Source organism: Prionailurus viverrinus, chromosome E1 (genome assembly GCF_022837055.1).
Source record: "Prionailurus viverrinus isolate Anna chromosome E1, UM_Priviv_1.0, whole genome shotgun sequence".
NCBI lineage: Eukaryota > Metazoa > Chordata > Mammalia > Carnivora > Felidae > Prionailurus > Prionailurus viverrinus.
Window position 1 is genome coordinate 10,301,896 of NC_062574.1, and position 25,809 is coordinate 10,327,704.

Below are 25,809 nucleotides of genomic sequence, written 5' to 3' on the forward strand. Positions count from 1 at the left end.
GTGGCAACTAATGTTATTATTATTTTCAAGGAAAACCTAATAGCCCCTTAGCTAGAGCAGATGCCAAGCAGCCTATCGCCAAAAGATGAGTCCTAAAACTGACAAAAAAAACCTTTCTGCATAACCCTGCAGTCTTAAGCCAAGTAGAAAAAGCAGATGGGCTAATAAGACTTACATTATATTTCCATGAATTGAAAAAACCTCGAGTGGGTGGGGGGAACCCAAGAGGAAAAAAAGAAGACTGTTGTGTATTTTCCTACTTCAGTCTGGAGTATAAGAAAACACTGCTTTGGAGTGATTGGGGAGAAGTGTGGAGGAAGTACTGACATGGAAAGACAGCTGGCGTTATTTGGAGCTGGGCACAACTGCTGCTTGCTCACCCTTCACTTTGGGCAGGTCAGTTCCAGAGCTGAGCCGTGGCTCCCTCATCTGTAGCGCAGGCTTCATTGCGCTTTGCCCGAAGAGCAGCCTTAGTGAGTAGTTGATAAACTGTAGCTATTATTATGAAGTCTGCATTTGATACAGTGTGATACATAATACGAAAAGCAAAGTTTAGGCTTGAGAAAGGAACCACAAGGAAGGATCTGATTATGGGAGAGATGTGGGAGAGTAAGAATAAAGGAGCCTGTTTGTAGAGCGACCAGGGAATGAGAAAGAGGGGTTCCAGTAGGAGGGACATTGAATTGGAAATTGCTTTGACTGGAGAGAGCAAGTTGGGTTTTTTGGGTTTTGTGTTTTTTGTTTTTTGTTTTTTTTTTTTTTTTTTAGGAGGGTGGCATTGAAAGGGAGAGCCTACAGAGCTAGCTTGGCTGCTAGGGAAGAGATGGAGTGTTAACAGCAGTGAGGACACACAGGAGGGAGAGAAGAGGCATATTTAGATGCCACAAACTGTGGTGGAAAAAACATTTTAGAAGGCCTTTATTAAAAGCTAATGCTTGAAGTGAAAGTAAAAAGGAAAGCTGGGGAATAAAAGGAAATCAAGAGTGTTTCTGTGTAATTTCCAGATAGCGAGACAGAAAATGGGATGGTTTAGGGAACCTGGACGGCTCAGTTGGTGGAGCATGCGAGTCTTAATCTCTGAGTTGTGAGTTCAAGGCCTACTTTGGGTGTGGAGCCTGCTTAGAAAAAGAGAAAAAAGAAAGAAAGAAAATGGGATGGTTTAACAAGCCTTGCTTTGAATGTAATCTGACAAAAGTAAGATTATTTCATACATGCATCCTTCCTACGGCTGGAGTTGATTCTCATACTCAGGGTTGATACACACAGACACGCACACATAACATTCTCTTTCTCACCTTCTCACACAAATCTCCAGCTGCTGCTTTACTCTGGAGAAATCTTTTTTTTATGTGTATTTGAGAGAGAGTGCTTGCGTGCGAGTGGGGGAGGGCAGAGAGAGAGAGGGAAAGAGAGAGTCCCAAGCTGTCAGCGCAGAGCCCGACATGGGGCTCAATCTCATTACAGCGAGATCACGACCCAAGCCGATATAAGGAGTTGGATGCTTGACTGACTGAGCCCTCCAGGCGCCCCCCCACCCCCAGGGCAATCTCAGAAAGGCAGAAAAACAAAAAACAAAATGAATAATTAGTCTTTCAGTTATGATACTGGCTATAGGTTAAGTGCTATTTAGGTGATACTTCTTGAGTATTTATTGGTTTCATAATATTTACTAAATGTCTACTTTGTGTAAGGTTCTGGTTGATACTAATGGAGGAGACAGTCAGGTCCCTTACATTAAGGAGCTTTTAGTTTAGTTGTGTGGAGAGGAGGCCGGGAAATGGGTCACTATTAGAAGCGTGTGTGTGTGGTGTGTGTGTGTGTCTCTTTACTGCCTGTGGGAACACGAATGAGGAGCATCCCGTCAGAGCAGCAACTGAGAAGGGCTGCTGGGGAGGGCAGGGAGCGGCTGCGTTTTGGAGAAAGACGCAGCAAGGTGCAGTAGTGAAAGAATGGTATCGTAGGTGGAGGAGTTCCTGTTCGTGAAGTCACGGAAGCACGGCCCACTGAAGGAACTCTGTAGGCCCCCCTCCCCCCCGTACCCACTTTAAGTTAGATTTGTTAGAACAAAGTGAAATTTAAACTTTGTTGCTTAGTCACGTTCAGTAGCCATCGATAGCTAGTAGATCTGTAACATGCTGGACAGCTCAGATGCAGACTGTCTCCCTCATCGCCGGAGGTTCTGTGGACAAGGCTTCTCGGAGCAGTCCAGACTGGTGGATGCCGAGAGCGGTGGTGGTGAGGGGAGGTGGACGTCGTGCTAGAGAGGCAGGGAGATGCTGCATCTTGACAGGGTGTGGCTGCGGTGAGCCATCTGAATGCAGATGTGATGTGACCCGCTGTGTGTTTTAGCCAGATTCTCCCAAAAGCTGGGTGGAGGACTGGATTTGAGACTGGTAGAGAGTAGAGTGGTCTCTCTGGTAGAGGAAGGAGAACAACCGCAGACTGTTGCACCTCTCTTGTTGTTTTTTTTCTGAGAATGAGGGCCTGAGCTAAGGGGAAGGTGGGACCAGGTAAGAGAAAGGTAGTCTGCAGAGCTTGGAATTGCTTGAACTGGGGACTGAACGGATGCATGATGAAGTCGCTGGGTGTGGGAGTGTGTGTCGGTGGGGGTGCTCTGGAGAGTAAAGGTGGTGAGTTGGTCCATCGCTCACTGGAGGTATCCAGGCTGCAGAGGTGAGGTGGTACTTGAAGGCAGGAGGGTGAGAGTGGTCACTGGGGTGAGGCTAAGCACGTGAGGAGTAGAGGGTCCAGACTGGCACCTTGGGGACTCCAGACTCTACTCGTCTCCTTTAAGGGACAGATGAGAAGCGGGTATCCACAAAACAGATGGAGAAGTAGGAGGAAAAGCAGGGTCACTGAATGAAGGGGTAGAGTGTCAAGAATGGTCTGCAGGGCAAGTGTAACGTAGCTCGGGTAAATTAAGGGAGAGAGCGAGAGTCCACATGACTTGGCAATGGGAAGGTCATGATGAGCCTAATAAAGACCGTTTTATTGGACAGTCGAAGGTAGAAGTGGATTATGGTGGGTTGAGGGATACATACGAGGTGAGGAATGAGCCCATGAAGATTGATAATTTCAAGAGATACTGTTAAAAAGTAGTCAGAGAAGATGGTAATTAAGCGGGCTGCAGGGATTTGAGACGTGACAAAATGAAATGTGTTCATGTGCAGAGAGGAAAAGGGAGAGGGTGAGTGTCGGGCAGAGGGAAGTTGGTCTTGGTCTCTGAGGAGGTGAGGAGGTGGAGGGGAATAGAATTAGAGCACAGGTGGAGAAGCGAGGAGATCTCTTCCGCTCAGATGTTGTGGGTGCGGATAATATTACAAATGCAGGGAAGAAAGTGAGAAAGTTCCTGCCTAAACCACTGGAAAGAAATTATGGAGTTAAATACTTAGAATCACATCTCAACTTGACCGCTTTTTAGTTGTATGATCTTGGGCAAATTTCCTAAACTTCTGAGTTGTGTGTGTGTGTGTGTGTGTGTGTGTGTGTGTGTGTGTGTGTGTAGATGTATATCTCTATATCTATATATTATATATAAATGGGTTTCAGAACATGATTGGAGTTAAGTAATACATGGAAAGCTCTTAACAGTGTCTAGCCCACAGTGACGATCAGTAGTGTAAGTCTACGTTGTCCCTTCTCTTTATTACCTTGACACATAAGGTCTCTCTAAAAAGTGATGAGGAGATTGTATGTCATATGTATGTCTCTCTGTCTCTCTGTCTCTGTCTCTCTGTCTCTGTCTCTGTCTCTGTCTCTCTCTCTCTCTCTCTCACACACACACACACACACACACACGCACACGGTAGGAGATTTGAGACAGCTTTCATTGCACAGTGACATTCAAAGAGCCCTTGCAGTGAATTGGGTGTTTAAGACATGGGTTTAAGTTTAAAGGACATTGTGGTATTTTTCCTTTTCTTACATCGAAACAGAGGTTAAACAGGGTAATAGGGGACTGAACACAATAAGTTAGGAAGTTCATTGTTTTAGAAAACCATTGTGTCATCAAGACATTTAATTAGAGGTGTCACTAGAGTCCTTGAACTAGGCAACTGCTAAAAGATATATAGCTGCTTGCATCTAAGTCTTTGCTTAAATGTATCTTATAGGCTTTTCTTCCTTTCTTTTCCTACCCCCTAACAAAAGAGAAACCAAAGGAACGTAGCCACCACCTGTAAGGTTTTCCAAATCTTTCTGTGAGTGTAAGTGAACGTCTAGGATTGAATGCAGTTATCCTTATTGATTTCTTTACTTTTTGACGTAACATGCTCTCTTGCTTTCCTGTTTATAATGTTTTCTTCATCTTAGGTTTAAAACTTTTTCAAGTTGTGCAGGATGTCATTAACCTAGAGTCTCTGCGTTTTAGTCATTAAGTGAACAGTTATTAAGTATCTGCTTTGCTAGGCCAAGAGCCGAAACTGGGGATGTTGAGATGATAAAAACGCACCTCGAAAATTGCAGGAGAAGCAGACATGTACATGACAAGTGGTATGATATATTTTTAAGTATCATTTTTGGAGAACATTTGAGAAGTCTTTATGCAAAGACACTTTAAAACTGTGCTTTTCTAAGGGAGAGATTTTCCAAACAGAGTTTTTTTTGCAATTTTAAGCTGGAATTGAACTTTAGGCCCACTTTTATGAAGACAGTATTCCTTCGTCTTGTGGCTGTTCTGACGTGCATTGTATTATTAGGCCAGTTTTAATTTTCTGTTGTTCATTTTAGTCCCTTCCAGATATGCAGCATATTCAGGAAGAGAACTTATCCTCCCCACCGTTGGGTCCTCCCAACTGTCTGCAAGTGTCCAAAGATTCTGCCAGCACTAGTAGCAAGAACTCGTCCTGTGATACGGATGACTTTGTTTTGGTTCCACACAGCATCTCGTCAGACCACTCATGTGAGAACCTTTTCTGCTTGTACACGTTACATACTTCTTACTTGGCTAGACTCGCATTTATTTTCAACCTTTATATCACGCTCTCTTGTGTAGGGGGCCCTTTCAAACGGTCACGTTATTTAGTGGCTGGAATTCCCAGAGTTATGTACCCGCCTTTCTAAAATCTGCTCAGGCACCTCCCATAAAGCAGTAACTTTGGATTCTGAAGGTAGATGGAAAGTTTACAGGAGACGGTAGAAACAGAAACAGAAAAGCCAGCAGACCAAGGGAAATTAAATCTAAGGAAAGGAGCGAAAAGAACGCCTCTTTTGCAAGACAGCCTAAGAGTCAAGGGAGTCTAAAGTCAATCTGGATGCCCTTCGGAAGATCCTGGCATAAGGTCGGGGATGAGTTTTGTAAATGTATAGGAAGAATTTTTATAAAGGAAGCAGAATCCAAGTTGGCTAAATATAGTCAGGGCTCTAATGGAATAATTAAGGGCACCAGAAAACCTACAAAAAAGAGACTTAGACAAAACCAAAAAGGAACAATAGTCTGGTTGTGAAGGAACTGGATCAGAAAAACTAGAAATTTGATTACTTTGGTACTTAAATAGTCTTAGGTTGACTGTGTGTGCGAACAGGTGGTTGGAGAAGTTGGTATCCAGAGGTCTCTTTAGTCATTTGTCAAATACTGATTTAACAGCTGCTGTGTCAGGCACCATGCTAGCTGCTGTGAAGAGCAAGCGCACTTTAGCATTTATTTTATGGACGCCGCAGCAGGAGTAGATGGCAACTTATGATCAGTGCTCTCCCACCTCAGAGTTACCTTTCAGAGATCGTCCAGCATACATTGGGGGTTTTATTTTATTTTATTTTATTTTTTTAAAGTAAGAAACCTTAAACATCATGAAATATTTCAAACAGGAAGTAATACAGCAGATACTCCAGTCACCACCATGCTAATTTTATTTATGTCAACATTTTGCCGTTTTGTTTTAGATGTCCTTTTTTAAGGATAAAAATGCTGCAGGTCAGCTCAAGTCCTTGCCCTTTTTCTACTCTTGCCAGAGGTAAATTCTTTGCGTCGACTTTTTTTTTATGCTTCCACATATGCCAGGATCTGTGAATAACATACGGTATTCTTGTGTTTATACAGTTTTTAAGTAAATAGTATAAAGAAGCTTTCTATAGTTTGTTTTTTTATGCATGGTTTTGCTACGAAGCTAGATATATATATATATATATATATATATATATATATATATATATATATATATATCTAGGTGTGTGTCTAGTTCATTTTAATATCTGAATCTCACAGTACAACTAAACCACAGTTTGTCTATTTCTGTGCCGATGGTTACCTGGATTATTTCTGTCTTTTCACTATTCAGAATGTATTATAACAGATGTCCTTGGGTCAGAGTTCCTTCCACATGGATACTTCAGAAATTTTCAACCTCAAATCTACAAAATATTGGTTCACACAAGTTGTAGCCAGTCAGTAGCCTCTGCCATGCTGCCCCTAATGGTATAATGGTACCTTCTAAAGAAAAGTCTTTACCTGGAATTCATTTTTGTAGATGGAATGAAGTAGGGATCCCATTATTGAATATTCTGTCCTTTCTCTACTGATAGGCAATTCCAGATTTGTCATAATCAGGTTTATATAAAGGATTAAGGGGTTTTTTTTTTTTTAAGGTTTTCTGTCCCATTGGTCTATTTGTCTATATTATAAATCATTTTAAAATTTCATTTATTTAATTAAAAATTTTTTTTTCTTAACGTTTATTTATTTTTGAGACAGAGAGAGACAGAGCATGAATGGGGGAGGGTCAGAGAGAGAGAGGGAGACACAGAATCTGAAACAGGCTCCAGGCTCTGAGCTGTCAGCACAGAGCCCGACGCGGGGCTTGAACTCACGAACCGCGAGATCATGACCTGAGCCGAAGTCGGACGCTTAACCGACTGAGCCACCCAGGCGCCCCACGTTTATTTAATTTTTAAATAAATCATTTTTAAATTCATGCGTGTGTGTGTGTGTGTGTGTGTGTGTGTGTGTGTGAGGTAGGGGGGAGAGATTGTGGGGAGGGGTGATGATAGCATTCTTGTATTCTTTGGAATCACTTTGGCTATTCTTGGCCCCCTTTATGCCCATGTAGTTTAAATTTGGCTTGACAAATCCTACAAAAAACCATTTGGGGATTTTTATGGGAATTGTGTTGATTTTATAAGACCTATTGAGAGGCAGTAAATGATCTTTACAATATTGAATTGTCAAATCAAGAGTATGTGTTTCTCCTCAACATGTTTTGGTACATATTTATATTTTCCTACATAAAGGACCCTCACATCTTTTGTTTTATTCTAGTTACCTTTGTTTTTTGTGCTTGTGTAAATATATGAAAACCTTTTTTTTCAAAACTGCTTCTGTTGAAGTCTTTGTGCCTCTAAACCTCAGAGGTCATTTCTTGGTCTTCATCTTTTTGATGTACTTACAGCGTGTGTTATAGTTGGCCACACCCTTCTTCTTAATTGCTAAAAATTTGTTATTTTGAAACGTATATTTTTTCAAAGATTTCATTTTTTTAGATTAGTTTTAGGTTTACAAGAAAATTGAGAGGAAGATGCAGGTTTCCCCCACACCTCCTGCCTACCTCACCAGAACAGTACATTTGTCACTGAGGATGAGCCTACGTTGACATATCACAATCACCCAAAGTCCACAGTCTACTTAGAATTCATTCTTGTTGTACATCCTGTGGATTTGGAGAAAGGTGTAATGGCACGTTTCCATCATTATAATATACAGAGCATTTCTACTGCCCTAAAAAATCTTCCATGCTCCCCACGTACTCCTTGGAAACCATTAATCCCTTTGTCTGTATAGTTTTATATCACAGTTTATCCATTTACCTTTTGAAGGATATTTTAGTTGCTTCCAAGCTTTGACAATGAAGAATAAAACTACTATAAACATCTGTGTGCATGTTTTTGTGTGAACATAAGTGTGCAACTCCTTTGGATAAACACCAAAGAGCAGGACTCCTGGCTGGTATGGTAAGATCACGTTTCGTTTTGTCAGAAAACACCAAACTGTCTTCCAAAGTGGCTGCGCCATTTTGCATTCCTACCAGCAGTAAACGGGAGTTCCTGTTGCCCCATTACCCCCACCACCATTTAGTGCCGTCAGTGTTCCAGGATTGGGCTGTTGTGATAGGTGTGCAGAGGTGTCTTGTTTCAATTTGCACTTCTCTGATGACGTGGTGTTCAGCATCTTTTCGTATGCTTATTCACTATCCATATATCTTCTTTGGGGAGGTGTCTCTTAAGATCTTTGGTCCCTTTTTGTTATCTTTTTGTTGAGCTTTTTCTTTGGTTTGGTTTGGTTTTTTGTTTTGTTTTTGTTTTTCATTTTACTGATGGAATTTATTTATTTATTTATTTATTTTTCAAATTTATATCCAAGTTCATTAGCATATAGTGTAATAATGATTTCAGGAGTAGATTGCAGTGATTCGTCCCCTATGTATGACACCCAGTGCTCATCCCAACAAGTGTCTTCCTTAATGCCCCTTCCCCATTTAGCCCATCCCCCCACCCCCAACCCCTCCAGCAACCCTTAGTTTGTTCTGTGTATTTAAGAGTCTCTTATTTTGTCTCCTTCCTTGTTTTTGTATTAGTTTTGCTTCCCTTCCCTTATGTTCATCTGTTTTGTATCTTAAATTCCTCATATAAGTGAAGTCCTATGATATTTGTCTTTCTCTGACTAATTTCGCTTAGCACAATACCCTCTAGTTCCATCCACGTAGTTGCAAATGGCAAGATTTCATTCTTTTTGATTGCCAAGTGATACTCCATTGTATATATAGACCACATCTTCTTTATCCATTCATCCGTCGATGGACATTTGGGCCCTTTCCATACTTTGGCTATTGTCGATAGTGTTGCTGTGAAAGGGGGTACGTGTGCCCCTTTGAAACAACACACCTGTATCCCTTCGATAAATACCTAGTAGTGCAATTGCTGGATCGTAGGGTAGTTCTAGTTTTAATTTTTTGAGGAACCTCCATTCTGTTTTCCAGACTGGCTGCACCAGTTTGCATTCCCATTTCTGTTGAGCTTTAAGAGCTCTTTGTATATTTGGGATAACAGTCCTTTATCAGATGTGTCTTTTGCAAATATTTTTGTCCAGTCTATGGGTTATCTTTCATTTTCTTGATGTTGTCTTTCACAGAGTGGTTGTTTTCAATTTTGATAAGTTAAAATTAATCATTAAATTTAATGATTAAATTATTTAAATCAATTTATTTCTTTCATGGATTGTGTTTCATGTTGGTATCATGACACCCAAGGTCCTCTAGGTTTTCTCCTATGTTATCTTCTACAATATTTGTAGTTTTTTGTTTTACATTTAGGTCTGTGGCCCATTTTGAGTTAATTTTGTTTGAAAGATGTAAGGTCTATATCTAGATTCTTTTTTTTTTTGGTCTGTGGATGTCTGATTGTTCTAGCACCATTTGTTAAAGACTGTTTCTGCTCCATTGTATTGTCTTTTCTCTTCTGTCAAAGATCAGTTGATTATATTTATGGGGTCTATTTCTGGTCTCCCTATTCTGTTCCGTTGATCTGTTTGTTCTTTTACTAATACAACAGCGTCTTGATTAGTGTAGTTTTATAGTAAGTCTTGAAGTTGGCTGGCGTCAGTCCTCCAACTTTGTTCTTCTCATTCAGTATTGTGTTGGCTATTATGGGTCTTTTGCCTTTTCCATTTAAACTTTAGAATTAGTTTGTCAATGTCCACAAAACAACTTGCTGGGATTTTGACTGGGATTGTATTGAATCTATAGATCAAGTTGGGAAGAACTGACATGTGGACAATATTAAGTCTTCCTATCATAGAGTATCTCTCCATCTATTTAGTTCTTTGATTTCATTCATCAGAGTTTTGTAGTTTTCCTCATACAGATCTTGTATGTATTTTGTTAGATTTATACTAAATATTTTCATTTTGTGGGGGGCCGATGTAAATGGTGGTGTGCTGGGGTGCCTGGGTGGTGCAGTTGGTTGAGCGTCCAACTTTGGCTCAGGTCATCATGTCGTGGTTGACTTGTTCGAGCCCCATGTCGGGCTCTGTGCTGACAGCTCGGAGCCTGGAGCCTGCTTCCGATTCTGTGTCTTCCTCTCTCTCTCTCTCTGCCCCTCCCCTGCTCATGCTCTGTCTCTCTCTGTCTCAAAAATAAATAAACATTAAAAAAGTTTTTTTGAAATGGTGGTGTGCTTTCAATTTCAAATTTTAGTTGTTTATTACCGAGATAGAGGAAAGCAATTTATTTTTTTTAATATTAACCTTGTATCCTGCAGCCTTGCTTTAATCACTTATTAGTTTGGGGGATTTTGTGTGTGTGTGTGTGTGTGTGTGTGTGTGTGTGTGTGTGTGTGTGTGTGTTGTCAATTCTTTGAGTTCGTTTTTTTTTACATAAATAATCATGTCACCTGCAAGCAATAGTTTTATGTCTACCTTACCCAGCTGTATACATTTCATTTCCTTTTCTTGACTTATTGCATTAACAGGGACTTCCAGTGCAGTGTTGAAGGAGTGGTAAAAAAGGACATCTTTCACAGATTATATGAAACTGTAATAACCACAGTCCACAAAAAATCAGTGGGGGGAAAAAAGAAAGAAAAAGGATGTCCTTATCTTCTTACCTGATCTTAGTGGGAAAGCTTGGAGTTTCTCACCATTTAGTATGATTTTAGCAGTAGCTTTTTGTAGATTTTTTTTTATCAAGTTGAAACAGTTCTCCTCCATTCCTAGTTTACCAAGAGTTTTTTTATCATGAATGTTTATTGGATTTTGTCAAATGCTTTTTCTGTGATTTTCCTTTTTAGTCTATTAATGTGATTACATTAATTTTAGAATGTTGAGCCAGCCTTGCATACCTGGGATAAATCCCATTTGGTTATGGTGTATATATCTTTTTATACATTGTTGGATTCAATTTGCTCATGTTTTGTTGGAGATTTGTCTGGGTACTGATGCCCTTATAGAATGAATTAGGAAATACTGTCTCTGCTTCTATCCTCTGAAAGGAGATTGAAGATAAAGATTTGGTATAATTTCTTCCTTAAATGTTTGGTAAGAGTTCACCAGAGAACTCATCTGGGCCTGGTGCTTTCTGGTTTGGAAGGTTATTAATTACTGACTCAATTTCTTTAATAGAAATAGGCCTTTATTCAAATTGCGTGTTTCTTCCTGAGTGAGTTTTGGCAGATCGTGTCTTTCACAGAATTGGTCCATTTCGTCTAGGCTGTCAAGTTTGTGGACATAGAGTTGTGCATAGTATCCCTTTATTATCCTTTTAATTTCAGTGGGATCTCTTTCTGTTACTGATTGTTAGTTTATTTCTCTTGTGGTCTGAGAATAGACATTGCCTGATTTCTATTTTTTTTAATTTGTTAAGGTATGTTTTATGGCCCAGAATGTAGTCTATCTTGCTGAATGTTCCATGTGAGTTTAAAAACAATATGTACTCTGTTGTCGGATGAAGTTGTCTGTAGATGCCAATTATATCTAGGTGATAGACGGCGTGTTTGAGTTCAACTATGTCCTTATTGATTTTCTGCCTGCTGGAGCTGTCCTTTAAAAAACTTTTTTTTTTTTTTTAAGTTTATTTGTTTATTTTGAGAGAGAGCATGAGCAAGGAAAGAGCAGAGAAAGAGAGAGAATCTCAAGCAGGCTCTGACGCTGTCAGTGCAGAGCCTGATGCAGGGCTCAAACTCACGAAACTATGAGATCATGACCTGAGCTGGAATCAAGAGTCTGATGCTTGGGGTGCCTGGGTGGCTCAGTCAGTTAAGCGTCCAGCTTCGGCTCAGGTCATGATCTCACGGTTTGTGGGCTCGAGCCCCGTGTCAGGCTCTGTGCTGACAGCTCAGAGCCTGGAGCCTGCTTCGGATTCTGAGTCTCCCTCTCTCTCTGCCCCTCCCCTACTCATGCCCTGTCTGTCTGTCTGTCTGTCTCTCAAAAATAAACATTAGAAAAAAAAAGGTCAGGTGCTTAACCAGCTGAGCCACCCAGGTGCCCCTGGATCTGTCCATTTTTGAGGGAGGGGTGTTGAAGTCTCCCAACTATGATAGTGGTTTCACCTATTTCTCCTTTCAAGTTTTTGCCTTACATAGTTTGATGCTCTGTTGTTATGGGCATGCGTACCTGTTGAGTAAGAATTATTATGCCTTCTTGGAGGATCTATGTTTATGTAAACATAAATGTATCACTGTGCAATGCCCTTTTTTATTCCTGATAACTTTGAAGTCTGCTGTGTTGGCGATTAAAGCTATTCCTGCTTTCTTTTGATTAGTGTTAGCATGGTCTATTTTTGTCTACCCATCTACTTTTTTAATCTATGTGTGTTTATATTTAAAGTGAGTTTCTTGTAGACAACATATAATTGGGTTGTGTATTTTAATCCAGTCTGAAATCTGTCTTTTAAATTTTTTTTTTCAACGTTTATTTATTTTTGGGACAGAGAGAGACAGAGCATGAACGGGGAAGGGGCAGAGAGAGAGGGAGACACAGAATCGGAAACAGGCTCCAGGCTCTGAGCCATCAGCCCAGAGCCTGACGCGGGGCTGGAACTCACGGACCGCGAGATCGTGACCTGGCTGAAGTCGGACGCTTAACCGACTGCGCCACCCAGGCGCCCCTGAAATCTGTCTTTTAATAGGTGTATTTAGCCCATTGACATTAAAAGGGTTATTGATATAGTTAGATTAATATCTAACATATTTGTTAACTGTTTTCTATTCATCATCCTTGTTCTTTGTTCTATTTTTGTCTTCCACTCTTTCTGCCTTTAAATTTTTTTTTTAATGTTTATTTATTTTTGAGAGAGACAGAGACAGAATGTGAGTGGGCTAGGGGCAGAGAGAGAGGGAGACACAGAAGCAGAAGCAGGCTCCAGGCTCTGAGCTGTCAGCACAGAGCCCGACGCGGGGCTCGAACTCACGAGCTGTGAGATCATGACCTGAGCCGAAGTCGGACGCTCAACCGACTGAGCCACCCAGGCGCCCCTGCCTTTTGTGGGTTTAATTGAGCATTTATTACTCTATTTTTCTTTCCTTCATATCAATTATACTTTTTACTTTTTTTTTAGTGGTTGTCCTAGAGTTTGCAATATACGTTTGTAACTAATCCAGGCCCACTTTCAAATAAACTGTATCACTTCATGGGTAATGTGAAGTACCTTATAATAATAAAATCCTCATTCCTTCCTGCCATCCCTTGTATCATTGCTGTCATTCATTCCAGTTAAATATAAGCATATGTAAGCATATACATATATACATAAGACATAAACATTTAGCATACATAACTGAATATGCTGATGCTATTATTTTGTCAGCAAATCCCCTCAATTTTTATTTGGGAAAGTCTTTATTTTTCTTTCACTTTTTTAAAAAGTTTATTTATTTATTTTGAGAGAGAAAGAGAGCAAGCGTGAACTAGGGAGGAGCGAAGAGAGAGGAGATAGAGAATCCCAAGCAGGCTCCATGCTCATAGCATGGAGCCTGACTTGGGGCTTGATCCCACAAACCATGAGATCATGACCTGAGTCAGAATCAAGAGTGAGCCACCCAGGAACCCCTTTCCTTCACTTTTTAAAAAAAATTTTTTTTTTCAACGTTTATTTATTTTTGGGACAGAGAGAGACAGAGCATGAATGGGGGAGGGGCAGAGAGAGAGGGAGACACAGAATCAGAAACAGGCTCCAGGCTCCGAGCCATCAGCCCAGAGCCTGACGCGGGGCTCGAACTCACAGACCGCGAGATCGTGACCTGGCTGAAGTCGGACAGTTAACTGACTGCGCCACCCAGGCGCCCCATCCTTCACTTTTGAAGAATAATTTTGCAGGGTACAGAATTCTAAGTGGTGGTTTACTTCTCTCAACACTTTAAGTCACTTGACTCTCTTCTTGCTTGCATGATTACTGAGAAGTCAATGTGATTCTTTTTATTTTTATTTGTTTTTTATTTTTTTTAATTTACATCCAAATTAGTTAGCATATAGTGCAACAATGATTTCAGGAGTAGATTCCTTAGTGCCCCTTACCCATTGAGCCCATCCTCCCACCCACAATCCCTCCAGTAACCCTCAATCTGTTCTCCATATTTATGAGTTTCTTCTGTTTTGTCCCCCTCCATGTTTTTATATTATTTTTCTTTCCCTTCCCTTATGTTCATCTGTTCTGTGTCTTAAAGTCCTCATATGAGTGAAGTCCTATGATTTTTGTCTTTGTCTGACTAATTTCACCTAGCATAATACCCTCCAGTTCCATCCACGTAGTTGCAAATGGCAAGATTTCATCTTTTTTGATTGCCGAATAATACTCCATTGTGTGTGTGTGTGTGTGCGTGTGTGTATATGTATATGTGTGTGTGTGCGTGTGTGTATACCACATCTTCTTTATCCATTCATCCAACGATGGACATTTGGGCTCTTTCCATACTTGCCTATTGTTGATAGTGCTGCTAGAAACACAGGGGTGCGTGTGTCCCTTCGAAACAGCACATTTGTATCCCTTGGATGAATGCCTAGTAGTGCAATTGCTGGGTCGTAGGGTAGTTCTATTTTTAGTTTTTTGAGGAACCTCCATACTGTTTTCCAGAGTGGCTGCACCAGCTTGCATTCCCATCAATGTGATTTCTTATCTTTGTTTGTAAGTATGGCTTTTTCTTTGGCTTCTTGCAGAATTCTTTTTTCTTTACTTTTGATTTTCTGTAATTTGAAAATGATATGCCTAGGTGTAGTTGTTTTGGGCATTTATCCTGCTTGGAGTTCTTTGAGCTTCCTGAATCTGACATTCATTTAGGGAAATTCTGAGTCATTATTGTTTGAGATATTTCCCTCTGTTCCTTTTGTTCTTTCTTCTCTTTCTGGTAATCCCATTACACATGTTACACCTGTTGTAGTTGTCCCACAGACTTTGGATATTCTGTTGATTTTTTAAAAAGTCTTTGTTCTTATTCTGTTTGTTTTTCAGTTTTTGAGGATTCTGTCCATATGTTCTTCTTTCCTCAGCTGTGTCCAGTGCACTAATAAGCCTATCAAAGGCAATCTTCATTTCCGTTACAGTGCTTTTTAATCTCTAGTGTTTCTTTTTGGTTCTTTGTTAGTATGTCCATCTTTTTTTTATGTTGCTTATGTGTCTTTGCATGCTGTCTACCTTTTCCATTAGGGCCTTTAGCATATTAATCATAGTTTTAAATTTCCAGTCTGATAGTTCTTTTCTTTTTAAAGATATTTTAAAATGTTTTTTATTTAGTTTGAGAGAGAGAGAGAGAGAGAGAGAGAGAGAGAGAGAGAGAGAGAAAGAGGGTGGAGGGGCAGAGAGAGAGAATCCCAATCAGGCTTCATGCTGTCAGCGCAGAGCCCGATGTGGGGCTCGATGCCACCAACGGTGAGATCATGACCTGAGCGGAAATCAAGAGTCAGACACTTAATCGACTGAGTCACCCAGGTGCCCCTCCAGCCTGATACTTCTAACATCCCTGCCAAGTCTGGTTCTGATGCTTGCTCTGTCTCTTCAAACTGTGTTTTGTTTTGTTTGTTTTGTTTTGCCTTTTGGTTGGTATGCCTTGTGACTTTTTCTTGATAGTCCTACATGATGTACTGGGTAAAAGGAACCGCCGTAAGTAGGCCGTTCAGTAAGTAGGAGGGGAAGTAAGTAGTAGGCCTGTATGTAGAAGTGTTCTGTAGCCCTGTGATTAGGTCTCAGTCTTTTAGTGAGCCTAGGTCTCTGCTCTGTGGGCATAAGTGTTTCCCAGTTTCTTTTTCCTGCCTTAGGTGGGACCGGATGGCCTTGGGGGACTGGAGTTGGGCATTTCCCTGCCCCCAGGTCGGCTAGGCTCTGATTAAGTGGTTTCCCCTGAGGGCAGGCCTTGTTCGGAACAGAATGCTCAGACCTATTTAAAAATGGTCTCTCGGGGCGCCTGGGTGGCGCAGTCGGTTAAGCGTCCGACTTCAGCCAGGTCACGATCTCGCGGTCCGTGAGTTCGAGCCCCGCATCGGGCTCTGGGCTGATGGCTCAGAGCCTGGAGCCTGCTTCCGATTCTGTGTCTCCCTCTCTCTCTGCCCCTCCCCCGTCCATGCTCTGTCTCTCTCTGTCCCAAAATAAATAAACATTGAAAAAAAAAATTTTTTTTAAAATAAAAATAAAAATGGTCTCTCTTCCGTTATCTCAGCAGAAGCAGAAGGCGATTTTTCTCTGGTATTTACTGTGAGCTTCTGAATTCCTGGAGGTAAATCTGGCAATATTGTGAGCCTCCCTATGACTAGATCCTCCTGGAGTTTTTAACTCTGAGTTGTCCACAGTGATCCTCTAGCAAATTGTCAGTCATGGTTCATGTTTTGCCACCCCAGCTCTGTTTCCTCAAGCATTCTGCTGGTACATCTTATCTCAGATAAGCCACAAGTCCCTGTGTTTTCCTGTCTCTCTAATCCTAGGGCATCGGTTTGCCCTTTGTCCTTCTATCTCTTTTGGATCCAAGAAGAAGTTTTTTTAATGTTTATTTATTTTTGAGAGACAGAGACAGAGTGAGAGTGGGGGAGGGGCAGAGAGAGAGGGAGACACAGAATCCAAAGCAGGCTCCAGGCTCCGAGCTGTCAGCCCAGAGCCCAAGTGGGGGGGGAGGGGGGCGGGGGGGGGGGGGTGGCTCGTACGTATAAACCGTGAGATCATGACCTGAGCTGAAGTTGGACGCTTAACTGATTGAGCCACCCCACCCAGGCGCCCACCAAGAAGAATTGTTGATTGTTCAGTCTGTTCACCTTTTTACTTGTTGGGTTGGAATGGCAACTTCCAGGCTTCTTACATGTGAGACTGGGAAGCGGAAGTCCTCATATAAGATTTTTAAAACATCTATACGATTTAAATAAATAAATTAATTAATAAATAAATAAATAAATAAATAAATAACATGTGTACGATTTAAAAGTAATAACATAAGACAAATACCTGAGTACAGTCCTCTGATTTTCCTATCTCTTGTCAGATTTTACATTTTTTTGTCTTATCGCTCTAATTTTATGGAAATTTCCTTGTTTTCTTTCACTGAGTTTTTCATTTATGTTCTCATGTTTTAATTTTCAAAAGCTTCCCTCCTCCCTTTGAGAATTGTTCTTATTTGAGGGTGCAATATTTTGTTTTACCCGAGGACATTAATTATATATACATCTTTTAACCTTTCCCTGGAAAATATTTCTTTTTTTTTAAATCTCCCCCAGGTTGTTTGGGAATCTGGTTTTCAGATTGGCTTTCCCTCCTTGGATGTTTGGTGGTTGTTGTGTACTCATAATTGAGTGGAAAATTAGAACATTGTTTGAAAGTTTTGTGAGTGGTGGGTCTTAGGGACACGATATGGCTGAGTCCTTGACTTGCCTTGGAATGCTTCCCTTTTGGAGGGCCATTCACATGTCCCAGAGAAGACTCCCTGATACAATATGGGGGAACCTCTGCTGGCTAAGGATTCTGTCTTCTTGGGTCTCCTAAATCAAAGGAGGCTTATATCAACTTTATAGCTTCTAAGTTTTTGTGGCTGTTGACTTTTCTTTTTGCCCTTGTGAGTTTAGGCTCTTCTCTTTTCTCTCCCTCCCCAGTGTGGTATCAAGATAATGATATAATTACTAAAATCTTTTTATGGGAGGTGCCTGGCTGGCTCAATGGGGTAGAGATTGTGACTCTTGATCTTAGGGTCAAGAGTTCAAGCCCCACATGGGGCATGAAGACTACTGAACAAAAGAAAACAGAACAAAACAAAAACTCTTTCTGTGGGTCTTTTTGTCCTTAGGATAATCTCATTAGGGATGTCCAATCAAATTACTGAGCTTTAAAGTCACTTGAAAGAATTCCCTTCTGGTGACAATACAGATATGTTGATATATGGTTATGAATGGCAAAACATTATAGTGGTTTGCTTTTGATTTCTAGGGATATTTTTTCTTTTGATTTTATTTTGTTTCATAATTATGTATGGTTCCAAACTCAAAGCTACAAAACGAAGTGCACTTAGTGAAACGCAGCTTCTGTCTCTACCCCATCTGCCCTGTTCCCATGTTGGCAGCTATTTTCTTTAAAATAGATACCTTGCGGGGCGCCTGGGTGGTGCAGTCGGTTAAGCGTCCGACTTCAGCCAGGTCACGATCTCGCGGTCTGGGAGTTCGAGCCCCGCGTCGGGCTCTGGGCTGATGGCTCGGAGCCTGGAGCCTGTTTCCAATTCTGTGTCTCCCTCTCTCTCTGCCCCTCCCCCATTCATGCTCTGTCTCTCTCTGTCCCAAAAATAAATAAACGTTGAAAAAAAAAATTAAAAAAATAGATACCTTGCTTCCTCACTTCTCTTTATTCTCTTACCGTGATTTATTTTCCTTTATATTTCTTATCATGCCTGACACTATTACCCTCTTTCACTGATAGAATGTAAGCTTCAAGAGAGCAGGGACTTGAGATGTGCTAAAATAAATACATTTCTCAAATCTTATTTAGGGCCATTCAAAGGGATATCTGTGTTGATTTCTCCCCCCTTTTGAGTATGGGTTAGCTGTGTACTTTTTAAAAAATTGATATTATTTGCTGTGTCATATCAACACATTAATTATGCCTTTACAGCTAGCTAGCTAGCTAGCTAGCTAGCTATTTATTTATTTATTTATTTATTTATTTATTTATTTATGTAAAGTGTATTTCTTTTGAGAGAGGAAGAATGTGTGTGAGTGGTGGAGGGGTAGAGAGAGGGGGAGAGAGAGAGAATCTCCTCACTGTCAGTGCAGAGCCTGACTCAGGGCTTCAACTCACAAACCATGAGATCATGACCTGAGCTGAAATCAAGAGTCGGATGCTTAACCAGCTGAGCCACCCACGCGCCCCACGTTTACGGCCATTTAAAATCACACAGGCAATGCGATAGAGTGGACATACCAGTGACGAGGAGTGAGGGGCCCCTGCGTCTGAGCCCAGCTCTGTTCCCACATACAGACGATGTAGGAGTAGGTGACGATGGCCTGTGGCATGTGCTGCTGTGGCTGAGAAGCCCCAGCTTCCACGTCTCGCTCAACAACCATTCAGGACACAGGAGTGTTTGTTATGCAGGAGGATGGGGGTGCTCCAACACTGGTGTGAACTAGACTTTGTTTGCAGTCCGTTGTGCTAGAATGTGACATGTGTGTTCTGGAAATTACCACAGTCTGAAAAAATTGCTCAGTAAAAACCACCAAGTTTATGGGCAAATTGGAATTGGAGGCATAATACTCCAGACATTGGTGAGTGACATATTAAAAAGAACACGATTGAAACGTTAGCACAGTTTTCCCGTGCGTGTTAGATGGTGGAGAAATACGTAACACTGAAATAAATAGGACACTTTACCTCGTAAAGACCGGATTGTTTCTAGAAACGGGCGTTGAAGAGCTGCGGGCTGTGCATTCAGCTGGGTGCAGCGTCTTCGGTGTTTCTCCTCGCGGTTTTTACCTGCTTTTACTCATGGAGGAAACTGCAACATAAGCAAGTGGTCAATTTGTGTCGTGCTCGGATTTTTCCCAATGATCATGTTGGAACAAGTTACGTCTTGTGAGCAGATGGTCGAGCAGAACTGACTGTGTTTTCCTCTCTCTCCTTTAGATGACATGGCAATGGGAGCTGCTGGCAAGCGTGCTTCAAACGAGTTCTTGGTGTGTGGAGGGTATGTTTACGTATATTAAATGAAAAGATTGCTCTCATTTTGAATTTTGTGAGGAAAGTTAGGGGACTTTGACTGTGCTCCTGATTCTTAAAATTTAGTTTCACAATGTGTCGTTTTTTGTGAACAAAGTTTAAATTGTGGCAAAACACATGAAATCTGTCATCTTGGCCACATTTAAGCTTACAGTTTAGTAGCGTTAAGTACATTCACGATGTGGTGCAACCACTCTCCAGAACTTTTTCGTCTCGCAAAAGTCGAACCCAGTGCTCATCATGTAACAGCCTTCCCCATTTCTCCCGTCCCTAGGCACTGGTAACTACCATTCTGGTTTCTGTTTCTATGGATGTGACTATTTTATATGCCTCAAAAAAGTAGGATATACAACACGTGTCTTTTTGTGACTGGCTTCATTCAGTCATCGTAATATCCTCAAGGTTCATCCGTGTCATAGCGTGTGTCAGAATTTCCTTTTTAAGGCTGAACCATATTCCATTCTACACACATACCATATTTTCTTTATCCATTCTTCTTTCAACGGACAATTGTATTTCTTCTACCCCTTGGCTATTGTGAATACTTCTGCTATAAATGTGAATGTGCAGATACCCGTCTGAGACCCTGCTTTCAGTTATGTTGGATATATACGCAACAGTGGGGTTGCTGGATTCATATCATATTAGAAGTGTTTGTGGAGCTGCCATACTGTTTTCCTCCGTGGTTGTACCATTTTACGTTCCTACCAACAGTGTACAAGGGTTCCGGTTTCTCTACATCTTCAGTAGCACTTGTTACTTCTTTGTTTGGGTGTGAGGTAATAGCTCATTGTGGTTTTGATTTGCAATTCTGTTAATGATTAGTGGTTTTGAGTGTCTTTTCATATACTTGTTGGCCATTTGTATGTCATTGGTTGTTGAGTTGTAGGAGTTCTTCATATATTTTGGATATTAACCCTTTATCAGGTATATGATTGACAGATATTTTCTCCCATTCCAAAGATTGTTTTTCCAGTCCTTTCAGCATAGAAGTTTTAGAATTTTATGTAGTCTCATTTGTCTATTTTGTGTGTGTGTGTGTGTGTGTGTGTGTGTGTGTGTGTGTGTGTTTGGTGTCATATTCAAGAAATCATTGCCTAATCCAATGTCATGAAGCTTTTCTCCTATGTTTTCTTCTAGGAGTTATTGTATTGTATTTTAGAGACCAAGCAGGAGAGAAGGGGGGGGCGGGGGGGGGGGTGCGGAGAGAGACTCTTAAGCAGGCTCCGTGCTCAGTGTGGATCCCAACATGGGGCTCGATCCCACAACCCTGGGATTGTGACCTTCGCCGAAATTAAGAGTCAGATGCTCAACTGACTGAGCCACCCAGGTGCCCCACTGAATGTATTAGTTCTAAAGGCTTTTTGTGTGTGAAATCTTTAGGATGTTCTACATTTAAATTCATGTTTCCATGAACAAAAATAATATTACTTTTTCCATTCAAATTTGAATGCCTTATATTTCTTTTTTTTGTGCCTAATCGCTCTGGCTAAGAGTTGAATAGAAATGATGAGAGCAGGCATCCTTGTCTTGTTCCTGATCATAGAGAAAAGGCTTTCAGTCTTTAACCATTGAGTATGATGTTAATTGTGGGCTTTTTATATATGGCATTTATTATGTTGAGGTAATTTTTTTCAATTCCTAGTTTGTTGAATGCTTTTTTTAAAATTGTTTTTATTTAGAGAGAGAGAGCACACAAGCTGGGGAGAGGAGCAGAGGGAGGGAGAGAGAGAGAATCTTAAGCAGGCTCCACATTTAGCACGGAGCCCAGTGAGGGGCTCAATCTTAGGACCCTGGGATCATGACCTGAGCTGGAAGAGTCAGATACTCGACCAGCTGAGCCCCCCAGGCACCCCTGTTGAATGCATTTTATCATGAAAGGATGTTGGGATTTTGTCAAATGCTTTTTCTGCATAAATTGAGATAGTCCTGTGGTTTTGGTCCTTTCTATTGATGTAGGTGTGTTATAAATCACATTTGGTCATGGTTTATGATCCTTTTAATGTGTTGTTGAATTTGGTTTGCTAATATTTTGTTAAGGATTTTTGCATCAAATTTCATAGGGGAAATTGTGCTGTAGTTTTTTGTTTTTGTAGTATCTACGTGTGGTTTGGTTTTAGGATAATGCTGAACTCATTCCATGAGTTTGGGAGTATTTGCTCCTCTTTAATATTTTGGAAGAGTTTGAGATGTTGATGTTCTTTCTTTCTTTCTTTCTTTCTTTCTTTCTTTCTTTCTTTCTTTCATTTACTTAATTTTTGAGAGAGAGACTGAATGAAAGTGTGGGAGGGGCAGAGAGAAGGAGACACAGAATCCGAAGCAGGCTCCAGGCTCTGAGCTGTCAGCACAGAGCCCCATGGGGGGCTCGAACTCACAAACCATGAGATCATGACCTGAGCCGAAGTCCAACGTTTAACCAGCTGAGCCACCCATGCACCCCTGATGTTAATTCTTTAAATGTTGGGTAGAATTCACCAGTGAAAGTCTTAGGCTTTTTTTGGTGTTGGAAGGTTTTTGATTACTGATCAAGTCTCCTTAGTTATGGGTCTGTTCAGATTTTCTCGTTCTTTATCATCCAGTCTTGGTAGCCTGTGTGTGTGTAGAAATTTATACATTTCTTCAGGTTATCCAGCTTGTTGACAAGTATTTTGCAATTTCTTAAGATTTGTTTTGTGACCTAATGTGTGGTCTATCCTGGAGAGCGTTTCGTGTATACCTGAGAAGAACGAATGTTCTTCTGTTGGTGGGAGGAATGCTCGGTGTGTGTCTACAATATCCAGTTGGTCTAGAGTGTTGTTCAAGCCCTGGTTCTTTATTGATCTTTTATCTGGTTGTTCTATCCATTATTGAAAGTGGGGGTACAGCTATTATTATGGAATTATCTATTTCTCCCTTCAATTCTGTCAGTATTTGCTTGATCTATTTGGGAGAGCTGATGTTTGGTGCATAAATATTTATAATTGTTATATTTTTCTGGTTAAGTGACTCTTTAATCATTATACATTATGTCCTTTTTTGTATCTTGTAACAGTGTTTGACTGAAAGTCTTTTTGTCTGATATTATAGCTGTGCCTGCTCTCTTCTGGTTACCATTTGCATGGGATATTCTTTCACTTTCAGCCTAATAGGGGAAGATAGATTACTGTCATTTTGTTACTTTTATGTATGTCTTGAGGCTTTTTGGTCCCTCATTTCCTCTCTTGCTACCTTTCTTTGTGTTTTGTTGACCTTGTTGTAGTGACATGCTTCAGTTCACATTTCCTATCGTGTGTATTCTATAGATATATTCTTTGTGATTACTATTGGGACTACATGAAATATCCTAACAGTTACAACAATCTCATTTACCTGATAACTTCAATTGCCTGCAAAAACTCTACTCCTGGGGCGCCTGGGTGACTCCGTTCGTTAAGTGTCCGACTTCAGCTCAGGTCATGATCCCACAGTTTGTGAGTTTGAGCCCTGCATCAGGCTCTGTGCTGACAGCTCGAAGCCTGGACCCTGCTTCGGATTCTGTGTCTCCCTCTCTCTCTGCCCCTCCCCTGCTCTCTCTCTCTCTCTCTCTCTCTCTCACACACACACACACACACACACACTCTCTCTCTCTCTCTCTCTCTCAAAAATAAATAAACATTGGGGCGCCTGGGTGGCGCAGTCGGTTAAGCGTCCGACTTCAGCCAGGTCACGATCTCGCGGTCTGTGAGTTCGAGCCCCGCGTCGGGCTCTGGGCTGATGGCTCAGAGCCTGGAGCCTGTTTCCGATTCTGTGTCTCCCTCTCTCTCTGCCCCTCCCCCGTTCATGCTCTGTCTCTCTCTGTCCCAAAAATAAATAAACGTTGAAAAAAATAAATAAATAAATAAATAAATAAATAAATAAATAAATAAACATTAAAAAAATATTTAAAAAAACCCTCCTAATGGAGAGTATGGGAGTACACTACCCCCATTTATGTTATTGATGTCACAAATGGCATCTTTATATGTTCCTTTTTCTTGTAAATTTTTTAAATGTTTTTGAGAGAGAGAGAGAGAGAGCACGAGTAGGGGAGGGGCAGAGAGGAAGACAGAATATGAAGCAGACTCCAGGCTCTGAGCTGTCAGCGCAGAGCCGGATGTGGGGCTCAAACCCACAATCTGTGAGATCATGAGCTGAGCCAAAGTCAGACGTTTAGTCAACTGAGCCACTCAGGCACCCCATGTGTTTCTAATAATATCATAGATTTATGGGCTTTGGGGTACTTGTGTCTCTTACATGGTATATAAGAATTGGGACATGCTGATCTTAAACGAGAGGGGAAAATAGTGATAGCAGGACTACATAATGGCTCTGAAAGCTTCTCTTCTGTCATCGGTCTGTTTCCCTCTGGTTTGAGAACAGCATGTCCTAACTGGGAGCTGTTCTTTCAACCTACCTCCCGGGATTTGTGGCAGGAGTGCCCACACCAGGGAGTATAGAAATGGGTCCAGAGAGAGGTAGTGAGTATTTTGGAAACAAAAAACAAAAAAACACTCTACCATAAGATATTAAGTGCAAGTGAAAACAGAAATTACTAAAAATACATTGAAATTATGCTGTATGCAAAAATAAAATGGTTTGATGCAGGTACAAGACATATTGTTTGTGAAGTCGTTAAAACTTTGCACCTCCGTATCCCAAACTGTCATCTCATATGCCAGTCTATGCAATGTTGGTAGTAGTAGGTCTCATTCTTCCTCGGAGCCTCACTTTTGTTGAAAGTAGTTTGAAATATTTAACCTAAGTCTTTCCGGGAAAATTTCTGACTCCTAGATAAAAATGACTCATTTCCGTAAAATAAAAGTGTATTGTATTTTGGGCAGCCTGCTTAGTCTTTCTAGTATTCCATGCAGGTCAAACGGGACTTTGCACATAGAGAGTCCTCTGAACTGCTTTACTTAGTGGGGGTGGGGAGGCTGTGCTGGAGACTCAGGGCATGCATAGACCTTCCCTCTCCTCATCCTGGGCTTAGGGAGTCAAGTAATGGTTAAATATTGATATTAATATAAAGCTAGACAGAAATTTGGCTTCAGTGGTCTTAGCTAGCTGGTGCTCTGGGGATTTCTCCTGGGAAGACTTTGTAGACTGAGCAGGTCTGCTTGAAGGTTCTGTCCAGAGACTGTCGGAGACCACATTTCCAGAACACCTGTCATGGCTGCTTATCTCCTCATATGCTGGGAGAGGATTGCTTAGGATTCCCTGAGAGAGGTGCTTTGAATTATGTATGAAGTTGCTCAATTTATATCATAGGGTACTCTTACTCAGCTTCTAATTTCCCTTTGGTGAAAAGATATTAGAACTTGACGATGTATATGTTAAAAGAAATTCCCAGATGTACTTGCTTCACTAAGTCTTTACTAACTCATTGAATTGAGACAGTAGGAATGAACATTTGTTCATTCACATTCTGATCTTTGTGAACTTATTATCTCAGGCCTGTGCGAGCTCTGGGTTGCAGGCACCACAGTTGGTTAATGAAGTCTTGTAAACCTATTTAGTTTCCGCTAGTAGAAGTTTTTGGTTTTGTTTTGTTTCATTTTCAGGTTGTAGGTAAACTTCACAATCAGATATATAGATATTAAAAACACACATTGTTGTATTTAAAAGATACTTAACATTACGCTTGACACTAATGTATGTGTCAACTGTACTTCAATATGGATGGATGGATGGATGGATGGATGGATGGATGGATAAATGAATACATGACAATGAGAATTATCTAAATGGAAAAATAGAGTGAGCTTATAGACAAAAAGCTAGAAACAACAGTCCTGACTGTAGCGTGGTTCACACTAAAGGTTTAGTTTTCTTGCAAGATGAGAAGTCAAAATAAATAGCTGTTGTCTTCGTTTCTTTGGCTCAAGGAAGTTGTCTCCAATTCTTTTGGCCTGTTGTTCATAGTTCAAAGGTAGTTGCTGAAGCTCCGGCAAGCATACCCACAGTCCAGGCAGGAGGAAGGAGGAAGAGTGGATCGAAGACTTCCACTTACATCTCATTGACCAGGAAAGATATATGACTACTCACGGCTGCAAAGGAGTCTGGGATGTGTCATAATTTCACTGAGCAAATTGCCATCTTCCATAAAATTTGAGTTCTGCTAGTCAGAAAGAGTGGGTGAATGGATATTGGAGAAAGCAACTAACAT

General features: G+C 40.9%; 1 protein-coding gene across 3 annotated transcripts in view; it reads left to right on the top strand.

Moving 5' to 3' along the window:
• The window catches only part of ULK2 (unc-51 like autophagy activating kinase 2), an 84,781-nt gene that overhangs the window by 28,919 nt on the left and 30,053 nt on the right, over positions 1–25,809 (top strand). For all 3 annotated transcript variants that reach the window (XM_047831990.1, XM_047831991.1, XM_047831989.1), the window contains exons 13-14: positions 4,729–4,900; positions 19,554–19,614. In XM_047831990.1, coding sequence (XP_047687946.1) covers positions 4,729–4,900; positions 19,554–19,614 — 233 coding nt within the window. The remainder of the gene's footprint in view (positions 1–4,728; positions 4,901–19,553; positions 19,615–25,809) is intronic.